The following is a 12,794-nucleotide window of genomic DNA, read 5'->3' as shown; positions in this document are numbered from 1 at the left end:
ACTACTACTCTCTGTGTGTTTTACAGTTGTGACTGGGGAAGCTGGAGTAGTGGTTGTGTTTTGCCTCTCCTCCCTTCTTGTGTGTGAGAAAAGCTTTTATAGCTCCCAGCTGGGGTGGGTGTAGCTATGGCCAGCTTTTCTTGTTTTTGTTTCCTGTCCTGAGGTTGGAGCAAACTTCATTGAGTGATGAGTGGGACAAGGATGAGAAGTACTAGCAAAGTGAACATCACTGGTAAGCAATCGGGCAATTACTTGTGACTTTTTCAGATGGCTCCCTTGTATATTTCTCACAGTGGAGGCTTCTACAGAACGGGTGGGATGAGCGAGTTGAAAAAATAAACAAATATCACATGCCTGTTAACAGCTGCAGCCTCTCCTTCGTCCTCTTCCTGACTTCCGGCAGGCTCCGAGACTCCCATAAGCCAATCACAGCGCTGCTGTCACCCACATGACAGCAGTGTCGTGGTTGGTCTGAGCAGCATGTATGGACGTTCAGGAAGTGCCTGGAAGCCTGAGACAGATCTGCACCCAGTTGTGTAACACATCAAGGTGGAGAAATGCTAAGTGTGTGTCTCTTTGGACAGCCCAAGGTGGCCAGCCAAAGAGTCATGCACACTTATGGTTCACAAACCACTCCTCCTCCCTGTGACCCCACTCCTGTCCTGTTCTAACCTGGCCAGTAGATCGTAATAAAAATAAAACAATAATAACGTTGTGTTATTGTCATCTTATTTTTCCTTTTTTACACTGCTCAGAGAGCAGTGGGGAAACGCTCCTCCGCCTTAGTGGAGGAGCCGCCGTTGATTTCTCCCCCACCCCAGATCCTCCGGCCATACCTCGTCCTTGTTGCTTGCCCTTTTATTTTTTTTAGGTCGAGCATTCGAGACCTCTTGTATATACTTTAGTATATACTTATATGTGTATGTACTTTGTGGGCTCTGGAGATCAGCCCTAGGACTTGTCTGCTTCCGCTTATGGAATGTTTTTTCTGTTCAAGTGCCTCTATTTAACTGTCTTGATAGAAAACTACCAGTAGAGGTCAGTAAAATACCAGAATTGCTTTCTGCTTGTTCAACTGCTTCTATTTAACTGTCTTGATAGAAAACGACCAGCAAAGGTTAGTAAAATACCAGAATCCCTTTAGCATTCTCTAGATTTCAGTCCATAAAAATTGTTCTAGTTTTTTTTTACTTTCAGTGATGGTGCTTTTCAAAATGGCTAATAACTCGATGATAAAGCCAAAAGCTCTAGTCTCATATGTGAGCCCTACTGGCTTTGCTAACGGTTGTTCTGGTATATTTGGGTACTTTTAGTTTGCTATTTGAATTAAAAACAGATTTATGAGCACCCGGAGTAAAGTAAACATTTAGAAAGGATTTCAGTATTTTCATGTTCAGCTACATTCGATACAGTGTCACTCAAGGTGTCACACAAAATACACACATAAGAACACTGTAAAGTGGAAACACGGAAATGTCACATATTAGTATGTTGAAAACTATGTTTTTGCAGTTCACCAAAATAAGTGACAGGCAAAGCAGGAAACTTGAGAACATTCTTCCCACTTAATGGATTCGAAATTATGTTTCACTTAAGATTAAAGTTGATTTTTAAAACTAACGTTTTCCATTCTTAAATGCCCCCTTTGTAGAAAGAACATAAAAGTACAACTCTCGCAGTCAGTACGTATAACGCTCTAAAAAGGGCTCTCCCTGGGAGGAAGATCGTTTCTTGTCTAATAACTATTTACTAGGCATCTAATTGCAGCTCTTGTCTTAAAAAAGCTTCTTTAAAATAATCTGTGTGGTGCTATGCCTCAGACAGCTGTTAACTAGCTACGTAACAGGATGGCCACTGACGTAACACGCCTCGCTGAACTTCTTGTCTTTCTTTTGTGTCCATTGATGGGTTCTGCCTCTGTCTATTGACGTACATGGCCAATCCCGTCCCGTCCGTTTGAGCACCCCGTACCAGTGACAGCGGTGACGTGTGCTGCAGGCATGGAGCCGGTGCTGTATGTCATAGCGGCGCTGATTCTGGCCGCGCTGCTCTTCTTCGTTACCCGCAGCCGTGGCCAGGGGCAGTCGGGTAAGAGACCGTCGCAGCAGTACCTGCGTTTTCACCTCTAAAGCGCGCATGTAACCCGCTGAGAGCGCTAGGGCAGGCGCCTGCTGTCTTTCTCTTGGAGTCGTGTACTTTGAAGGAGTAGGAACTCAGAAACCGACGTAGGACTAGCTTTCCCTCTACTGTTTATAGTAAGCGTGGTGGCCATATTGGAATAGTTGTTTTCTAGTGAGGTAGAAGTTTCTTAAAAGTGGTAACAACAAACTAGCTTTTGTATTATAATGCAGAGTTTATATAAAGTTTATTTCCCCTATCTGGGGCACTAAAGCACTTGCCTACATGTGCTAGACCGTGTAGGGTGTGTGGTTGAAAGGATATTTGTTTGCTCCTATGTGGGAACTGATTCCTTGTCATCTGTGAGGACCACTTAGAGGGGGTTATCTCATTAAGGGATGCAGCGTCGGCTTTAGGCGTAGGGGAGCTAGGCCCAGGCTGCCAGTCTTCCGAGGGGCGAAAAGAACTTTCTGTGTGAAATTCCTGCAAACACCAACGCCCCTCTGCCTTAGCTCCAGTGATTCAGTTTACATTGTTTCTAATTGTTTTTAAAGTGCTGCAGTTGCTGTTTTTGGTCCGTGACTGCTTTGGAGCAGAAATACATTATAATTTATCATACGTGTGTAGCTTAGCCAGTCAAACACTGGTACTGAATACCAAATTGAACACAACAACATACCTTGCTAACCAAGATAGCATAGTTAAAAAAAACATACTGTCAGTGTCAGCCAAAAGAACCCCAGATATTGTTCAGGTTCACTATATTTAAAACATATCAAAATTAATTAAATACATAGGTTGCTCAAAGAAAGGGGGGAAATTTAGGAGTGCTGGTGAAAAGGTTAGAAGGGATGAATAGTAAAATGTAAATTGATACTTGTATAGCGCACTACTCACCCGCAAGGGTCTCAAGGCGTTTGTACGAATACCGCTGTGGAACCCATCCTGGCTTTCCCTGTGAGGCATTCACTCCTGGGCACTCCCAAGGTGGAGGCCAGGCATCCTTAGCGTTGTGGGGGCCGTTGTGGAGATTAAGCAAGCTATTGCCCAGAGTTGCAGAGTGGGACTCCATGATTGGAATAGGCACCGAGGCGAGAATTATCAGGTCCTTGGAATTTTGAGCCCAAGACACGCAGAGGCGGGGAATTGAACCCTGGACCCGGGCTAGACCTCTGCATCAGGGTCTGCCGCTCTAATCATTGAGCCACACTTTGATTGGAATAGGCACCGAGGCGAGAATTATCAGGTCCTTGGAATTTTGAGCCCAAGACCCGCCGAGGCGGGGAATTGAACCCTGGACCCGGGCTACACCTCTGCATCAGGGTCTGCCGCTCTAATCATTGAGTCACACTTCTCCACTCGGGGAGGGGGCTGATATTCAGGAGTTATAGATATTCAGGAGTTATACATTTTTTATACATTGGCATTGGACTAGTAAAGACCAGTACAGCAGACCTGTCCTAAACAATTCATTAATAGCATTTGTTTTATATATATATTTTTTTAATGCAAAAATGCAACATTAAGTGAAGGTAATGGGATGAGGGACAGGTCCTATGTGGGTGGGGTGCGTCGACGTTTCGACTCAGCTTGTGCTTAGATGGTAATTTGACCCTCCGCTGCGAGTCTTCCTCAGGGCGAAGGGGAAGGGGGGGCAACCTAATACTGGTGCCAGAACGGCATCCCAGGTAATGCACTGTTGCTTGAGTAATATCTCAGTCAGAGTGTTCCAAGAGTGGTAAGTGAAAGCCACTTCTGAGGGCCCACCCTGTGATGTCCTCAGGGGAAATTAAAACCGTGGATGAAATTAGATTGGTCGGACATCCAAATTAATCTGTCCAGACCTTGTTAATTGCCGATGCCATGCGCCACAGCCTCATGAGAAACCTTCTGCCACGTTCAAGGACGTGTTGCGTTCAAGGACGTGTTGCATTCAAGGGGTTGGTGCGTCTAATTTGGTATTCATTACCATTGTTTGAATTGGTAAGCTACACACGTATGATAAATTATAATTAATTTCTGCTCCAAAGCAGTCACGGACCATCTATTTTATTATCGCATTGCATCCAGGTCCGTTGGTGATTATTGGGTTACCCCATTATTTTGTAATGGCAGTTGCTGTTTTTAGCACCCATTCAGCCCCCTACCTTCCCCCACATCTACCTCTTAGCCCCCGCTGCCACACATATAAACCCCCACCTCTCCAAACGTCTCTGAACCTGCTTGGCAGATATGGCTGCCAAGGTTTCTGATTGCTATGTGTCACATTTTCACAGTTTCAGTGTAATTATAAGTGACACTTCAATTACTATGAGTGGCACTTTCTCGCAAGTGAAATCAAGCAATGAAGACGAAGAAAAAATACAAATATTAAAAATTACTTCCCACTGAGCAACAAAAAACTCTAATAATATCTTTAAACTGCTGCAAAGCACCAAAAATGGAAGGACACTAATGGGAGACAGAATGCATGAATGCAGTCCTCGGTAACGGAGGGCAGGCAGGCACTGCAGGTGCTCAGAAGATTATCTTAGCCGCACCAGGCAGATTGTGCGATATTGATATAGATGGCAGTTGGTCGAAGCAATTGCCACTGAAGAAAGCAACAGGATGTTGTTTAGCAGTGACAGAGAGAGCCCCGTGATAACTCAGCTGTGCCTTTCTCTAGCTGGATAAACTGGATTTCACCATCCAGTTAACTAATTTTCTGTAGTTCCAGTAGTTGTTTTAGTTAGGGTGCTTTGCTTTGTGGCTCGCATGGGCATAGCTGCCAGGTTTTCAGTTTGCTCCTGTGTGAGATTTATAGGCTTTCAGGATTTTTATGAGTAACGTTTTGCTGCCTCATATGTAACACGTTGTAACAAATTAAAGACCGCTCCTAATATCTTTTTTCACACAAGTTTCATTTTTTCATACCATATTCTTGTATTCAGCCTTTCTCATAACCCACAGACTGCAGTGCAAAGTGAGAACGCTTTTGACAATAGGTGTCACCAATATTCCTTTTTCTTTACAGACTTAAAATGTGTAAACATTCTTGATGGCTGCAAAAGTAGTTACTAATTTAAACCAGTGCCACTCATTAAAACTAAGAATATAACTCAATTTGGATAATAATATCATTAGAGTTAAATATTTGGTCAAAGGGCGAAAAATATACCTCAAAACAAATGCACAGTGCTGCTCTTAATGGGACATGATTATTTTTTATAGACCTTTTCATTTTTGCAGTCACAGGATGACAGATGTTCCCAGAGCTGCAGCAGGGCTCTCTTTTGCTGCTGATGACGTACAGAGGGCGGGCAAAGTTTAACCAAAGTTTTAGCCATAAAAGAAATGTGTAAGCAGTATGTATGGGGCATGTCGGCTCCTTGGGTGTCAACTAGAACGTAACAGAAGAGCGTCAACCAGTGTCAGAGACAGATAGTCATTATTGTTATTATTGTGACTTATAGAGCGCGCGGCTATCGCCGATGGGGGTGTCCCGCACTGGCAGCAGCAGGAGAGGGAGGCTAGGAGAATCATGGAAGGTTAAATAGCCAAGTTTTCAAAACCTTCCTAAACAGTCTCTCTGTCTTGGCTTTCCCGATATGTGTTGGCATGGTGTTCCACAGTGCAGCTGTCTTAACAGTGAATGAACAACTGCCGAAACGTGCTTTTCTATGACGAGGAACTGATAAAAGTTCCTGATTGTTGGATCTCAGGGATCTGGTCTGGGTGTATTTCTGTACTTTAGCTTTGAGGTACTTGGAACCTTTCTCTGTCAAAGCCCTGCGTGCTATGGTTAAAGCTTTGAACTCTATTCTTCTCTTTACTGGGAGCCAGCGGAGGCTCCGCAGGTGAGGGGAGATGTGATGACTAAGTGGGATGTTCCTGATCAGCCTTGCAGCTGAGTTTTGAATAATCTGTAGTTTCCTGATTAGATACGCTGGGATGCCCAGATAAAGACTGTTGGCATAGTCTAATTGTGAGGTGATCAGGGCATGTACCACTGGCTTCCTGCTGTCCATCGGAAGAAAATGAAGAAATCTACGGAGCGTTTTTAATTTTCAGAAACATTGAGGGGAGACATAATTAACCTGTGCTTTGCCTGAAAGAGCAGAGTCAAATTTAAAGCCCAGGTCTTTTGCAACCTGCGCAGGTTCAGGTGGAGGATTCAGCTCCCTCCGCCACCACATCTCTGCTCTTGGTGGTTGTGCCTGATTGAAGAATAACACCTCGGTTTTATCCGTGTTTAACTTCAGTCAGTTGTCTGTCATCCAAGATGCAATATTGAGCAGACACTACCTGAAGTTGGAAAAAGCTGCCCCCGCGTGCTCTTTGAAGGAGAACACCAACTGGGTGTCGTCCGCGTAGGAGACAGCCTTAACATCCCATTCCTCCACCTGATAAGCCAGTGGGCAATGTAGTCATTAAAGAGCATGGGGCTTAATGCCGACCCTTGGGGCACCCCACATGTAAGAGCTTTTGTTGATGAAATGTGGGGATGGAGGATTAACTGGTGCCTGTCTTCCAAGAATGATTTAAACCAAGCAAGTACAGTGCCCCCTACACCCATCTTTTCCAGCCTTTTAATCAATATTCGGTGGGAGACCGTATCGAAGGCCGCAGAGAGGTCTAATAGCACCAACATGGCATAATTTCCCTTATCAATTGTAGCACGCACAGTCTCTTCCACGTCCAGTAGAGCTGTTTCGGTGCTATAGCCAGCCCTAAAGCCTGACTGTGAATCATGAAGAAGGACATTAGATTCGAGGTGGGCTGTTAACTGTCTCTGGACCTCTTTCTCCAAGATTTTTGCCGATATAGGTAGGAGAGAGATCAGCCTATAATTTTTGAGAACAGCGGGATCAGCATCTTCTTTTAGTATGGGTCTCCCATATGCTGTCTTCCAGGGTGCAGGGAAGGAACCTGCTCTCAAAGAGGAGTTCCAAATAGCATTGTGGACAGGATTAAGGACCGTGGCCAGTGATTTTAAAAAATCTGTCCGGACAAGGATCCATAGGTGAACCTGAACCTATGCTATTTAGATCAGCGAGTGAGGTATCCAGGCTGAATGGGCTAAATTCTGACCATTGACTCTCCGGTTTAGAGACACAGGGAGAGTTGTCTGCCTGCGAGAAAGAACTATAAATTGTCTGTATTTTCTCCTGATAATAAATGGCTAGGTCTTCACACAGAGCAGGTGATGGAGTTACCAAGCTCTTCAAAGCCTGTGGTTTAACAAATCCTTGTACGAGGTTAAAAATCTCTTTATTCGGGTTTTTTGAGATTTTGATCTGCTCTGCAATATAATCCCTGATCAGGGTTGTGGAATTTAATAAAATATCTACTTGTCCATGGGGCAGGTTGCTTCATAAATCTACTTGCCCTGTAACAAAATCCACTTGTTTCTTTTGTGCCATGTAGTGTGGCGACAAATTACGGCAGAAATTTCATTATATAAGAGTTCTGATATGACCTCTCTAATTATGCCAGGGCTCATACCATAGTAGGGTTGCATACTAGCAATTCCCTTATGCTGCCATGTTTCTGCAGGTCTACATACTGGGCTAATGTATTGGTAAGAAATAGTTCAAGGGTTGGAATGCCCTTTTGAGCCTGTGCAAACCTACTAACGTGCGTGTTGGGTTTGCACCAACTCTTTTCTAATCTTTTCCCGTACTGAAAAAGGTTGGAAATTTACTCCCGACAGTCGCAGACGTAAAACTTCTTCCAGGGTTGGGGAAAAAAGTGGTTAGAGGAAAAGTGAACTTGAAACATTAAGATTTTCACATGAGCCAATCGACACATGTGCTCATTGCTAAAATGCAGTTGACAAATAATTTCTAGGAGTACTATTTCTTGGCCTACTTCAGTGAATTCATGGAAACTGTACATATGCACTTAATGCAAGGATATATACCATGGATGCACTTTTGAGACTTTCGTTAATAATTGGGCTTCTTATTAGGCCTGGTGTTAACCATGACCTATTGTGTTTAATAAAATTCTGTCTCGCTCTCTTTTTCTCTCCGTCTATCAGATGGCTTCACTGTCAGTGACAGTATTCTTCTCTTTGACAAGGAGCATATTGGCACACAAAGTAGTTTTGTTCAGTGCCCGGAACTGCTGTGGCAATGTGTGCTTTTTGAGACCAAAAACAATTTTTGCTTTTGCCAATGCTTGTTAGAATGGTGAGGGCCCAGCAGCTCCCACACGGATACGGTTTTACAAAAACCATGCCTGAACAAGTCACGCATTGACAAAACCAAAATACTGACCACCAATTTTAGACCTACTGGCTTTGCCAATGCTTGTTTATTTTTGTTTCCAGTAATCGTATTTAAACTGGTTACACTGATTTTCCATTATGAATATTTTTGGGGAAATACAAGCATATATCAACATGTTGCTAAATGATGTTGCAAAGATATGGTACCTAAAATCTTACAGTAGCAAAATGGTGTTTTTCCTACTTGCATTTTTTTTAAACATTTTATTTTGAAAGCAAAGAATCATCACTCTTGCTTTGAAACTTCGGCAAATATTTGCATTTAATCAGAGAACATTCTGGGAGCATTATACATAGCCTCATATTACTAAACTTTGAAAACGTGTACACACATTCATACTGAAACCACCGTCCGTGGTGCAGGCCGAGCTTACAGCGTTTACTGTTAGTGCTAACCCTAATAATAAAGGCTTTGCATTAATGAACCATAAATACAAGCTTGAACAGCATTCAACACATGGACACAAATATTACCTTAACTGCAGACATTGCCCTTTCCTGATCCATAAAGTGATACTGTAAACTGGCAGCCAAAGGGTTTGTGCTGTAAGGGGTTGGGCCTACTTGTCCCAAGGACAAAATACACTTGAAAACTTGTTGCTCTTGACCCTAAACAATATGTCCTGGGAGTCGGGCTATAGGAATTCCACATCCCTGCCTGATAGTGTGTTGTTTAAGTTTCTTAAATTTCTTCAACTTGATTTTATATGTAATTTTTGCTGCAGTATCATAGTGTTTTCTCCATATGCGCTCAAGTTTTTTACAGGCGCTTTTACATGTCTTAAGTTCTATGGTGATCCAGGGCGCAGATGGTTCCTTTCTAGCAGATTTTATTGATTTTTTTGCAATAGTTTTATCGAGTGCTGATGGCACCCAATGAAGAAAGGCAGACTTATCCTGGCTAGGGTCGCCTGTTAGCTCTGGGGAGGTGTTTAATAAGTCTTTTTCTAATGATTTTAGATCTAAATTCTTCCAGTCTCTCCTAGTCTCATAGGTGAGAGCCTTCTGTTTAACGCAGGAGGTGCGAATCAGATTGAAAGGTATAAGACAGTGGTCTGACCGAGTAAGCTGGAGAGGTGTTTTGACCTCTAAGAGTCGGCCATTCGTAAAAATAAGGTCTAGTGTGTGTCCCGACTTATGTGTAGGTGAAGTTACTTTTTGTATAAGATTTAGTCCTTGGAGGGTGTCATTAAATTCAATTCACTTTGTATTGTCCATGTGGACATTGAACATTGAAGTCTCCAAGTACTGTAAGATTGGAGTATTTCAAAGATAAATCTGCAATGATGTCATATAGGTCAGAAAGGTACACAGCCGATGAATCAGGAGGTCTATACATTAGTATTCCGGTAAACTATTAGTTGGGTGAAAATTTAATACAAAACAGCATAGCCTCAATCGATCCAACTCGTTCTATTTTTTTATACGTAATATTCCAGCCCTTCCTCAATATTATCGCAATTCCACCTCCCAGTCTATTATTTTCTCTATTCAGTGTGGCTATCTTGTACCCCGATGGAATTGCCAGGGATATGTCTGGGTTACTATTGTCCCTCAACCAAGTCTCAGTAAGGAACATTAGATCCCAATGTTCATTCAACAGGGTAAGCCAAATATCTTCAGTGTGTTTGAGGACAGATCTACAATTGACTAGGCAGGCTTTATAGATGCATTCTAGGTCCCTTACCAGTCCTATATCACCTGTGGTATTGAACCCGAAGGAGCAATATTTACAGCCCTCCAGGGGGTCAGAATCGAGTTCAAGGTGGGATGGATTCTCACAATGTTTCGGTCTCAGGGCGTTTAGTTGTTCAGCAGACCAGGACAGGCTGGGCACACTTGCGAGATCCAAACGAACAGCGTGACTGGCGCTGGTCGCGGACGGGTGCAGACAGGCTTGCCTTTGGCGCGCCTGCTGCGCGTTCGCCCTGTCGTAGATTTATATAGGATGGGTGTCACAAACAACTAGCAGGCTCACGTGCCGGAAGCGGGAATCACCAGAAGTGAGTGTGCCTGGAAAGCCCTGTCTTCACCCTCTGTGCAATCAGCACTTGCCGTGACGGACCGGGGTGTGGGCAGTGAGGTGAGTGACAGCAGTCTCTAGCATAGAGCAAAGTTCATAACAGAGTATCCTTATTTAAAAAATGGTGCAGTTAAAAACAGAGAGCAAAGACGCTATTAGCAGCGCTGTAATTGAGGACCTACCGCTGCTATGTTGTCTGGGGGGGGGGGAGTGGGGGGGGGGGGGCAGGTGTGGCCAGGAGCACGAGAGCCATGTTAAAGATATGCTCTCGTCTGACTTCCCCGTTGTTCATGCCACAGCAAAAAGAAAACCATTTAGATACTGCATCATGTCCGCTTTGCTACACAGGCCCGCCTGCCAGGCCTACAGCTCCAACTTACGTGAGCAGACACGAGTTGTCCACGTGCTGACAAGCTGGGAAACCAGCTACTAGAAAGGCGAGCCCTTGCTCGTGACCCGATAAACAAGATACCAGTTCAGACTACCTGATAGTTACGACGGCCGCGCTTGGTGAAGACATAGGATACACGTGGTTGCGGAGGCCAGGGGCCTGATCTCAGGAATAGTTCCCCCCCCACTTGTGGCTGACCGCGCTAACCAAAACTAACTTAAACACATTAATAAACAAGTGAAGGCATGCTTACATGTCTAATCTGCTTGACTTTGTGTCACCAGGGCTGGGCTGGGCACTTACTTTTTTTTTGCGTTGAGAGAGTTGGCAAGAGCCAGCTAGTGGTGTCCTCCAGCCACAGCAAACTGACTCGTACCTCGCCCACAGCAGTGCAGGCCACTGGGCATGATACAGGCTGCCTCGACAGGCAGGTGTTGTCAAGGAAGCTGGGAACCACACTGCAGCAGTTTATGTTTATGTTTATGCAATTTATAGAGCGCACAAATACCCATAGGTGTCTCGGCGCTAAGGACTAGGCAAGATAGGTGAAAAGAGAATTCAAGAATTACTGATTGAAGAGCCATGTCTTTATCTGCTTCTTGAAGGAGAGCAGTGTGGGGCTAATTTTAATGTGGAGGGGGAGCTTGTTCCAGAGTTTGGACGTAGCACAGAGAAAAGATCTGTCGCCCCAAGAGGCTTTCTTCATGCGTGGAACAATCAGGAGATTGGCAGTGGAGGAACGTAATTGTCTGGGAGGATTGTAGGGACGAAGTGATTGTCTAAGGAAGTCCGGTCCGGGGGAGTGAATGTCCTTATAGGCAATGCAGAGTGCTTTGAACTTGGTTCTATTTCTGATCAGTTGCCAGTGGAGTTGTTGTATTACTTTGGAGATGGGACTGAATTTGGGAGTGCCTGTCAGTAGCCTGGCTGCTGCATTCTGTATCAACTGAAATTTGTTGAGAACTCTTTCTTGTGCATTGACACATAAACTGTTGCAATAATCCACTTTGGACATGATGAGAGTACTAATCAAGATTTTTGTGGCTGGCGACGGGAGGTATGGGAGAAGTTTTTTTAATGATTTTTATAGTGTGAAAGGCTGAGGAAACTACAGAGTTAGCATGATGCATAAATGTAAGTTAGGTGTCAAAGATGACCCCGAGGTTTCTGACCTTTGAGACTGGGACAGGGGGAGTCCCTAAGTCTGCTGGCCACCATTGAGGTGACCATGCCGGTGTAAGGTTGCCAAAGATCATCACCTCAGTCTTGCTGGAATTCAGTCTAAGGGAGTTGTTAGTCATCCAGGAGCTAATGGCAACCATTCCTGTCTGAAAGTTGGCAGCTCCCTTAGGGCCATTGTTGTGTATTGCTAAAACTAATTGGGTGTCGTCAGCATAAGAGGTAACACTCAGGTTATAGGTTTTGATGACCCTCGCCAAGTCCGACACGTAGATGTTGAATAGTGTCAGGCTCAGCGAGGATCCCTGGGGTACCCCACAAGGAAAAGTGAACGGAGGGGAAGTGAAAGTGCCTAGCTTGACCGATTTGTGATCGTCAGCCAGGAATGATGCAATTAGTCCTTGTCCCTATGACCGATACCCAGAGCAGTGACCCGGTCGATCAGGGTAGCGTGGTCAACCGTGTCAAATGCTGCTGAGAGATCGAGAACTGCGACTCCTCCAGTATCCAGGATTTTATTTATTTCGTCAGAGGCCTTGATGAGGGCAGTTTCCGTGCCGTGTCCCTTTCTGAAGCCAAACTGAGTGTCATCTGGTAGCTGATGTTGCTCGATGAAATGTGCGAGTTGGGTGTTCATAACTTTCTCTGCAATTTTTGCAGGTAGAGCAGGGAGGCTATGGGTCTGTAACTGGCTGTGTCTGAGGGGTCAAGATTGACTTTTTTGATGAGAGGCTTAATGACCGTCTTTTTCCAGATGGACGTGTAAACGTCTGTTTTGAACATGGAGTTTAGAATATTGGCTAGATTGT

The 12,794-nt window shown here is 44.3% G+C and overlaps 1 protein-coding gene across 3 annotated transcripts in view; it reads left to right on the top strand.

Annotated features, from left to right (window-relative positions):
• Window positions 1-1,912: 1,912 nt before the first annotated feature.
• Window positions 1,913-12,794, top strand: part of DDRGK1 (DDRGK domain containing 1) — a 186,063-nt gene continuing 175,181 nt past the window's right edge. For all 3 annotated transcript variants that reach the window (XM_086964293.1, XM_086964295.1, XM_086964294.1), the window contains exon 1: window positions 1,913-2,088. In XM_086964293.1, coding sequence (XP_086820419.1) covers window positions 2,001-2,088 — 88 coding nt within the window. In that variant the 5' untranslated portion in view covers window positions 1,913-2,000. The remainder of the gene's footprint in view (window positions 2,089-12,794) is intronic.

The sequence above is a fragment of the Lissotriton vulgaris genome, chromosome 3_2, assembly GCF_964263255.1.
Source record: "Lissotriton vulgaris chromosome 3_2, aLisVul1.2, whole genome shotgun sequence".
Taxonomy (NCBI): domain Eukaryota; kingdom Metazoa; phylum Chordata; class Amphibia; order Caudata; family Salamandridae; genus Lissotriton; species Lissotriton vulgaris.
This window is presented reverse-complemented; position numbering and strand designations above follow the sequence as displayed.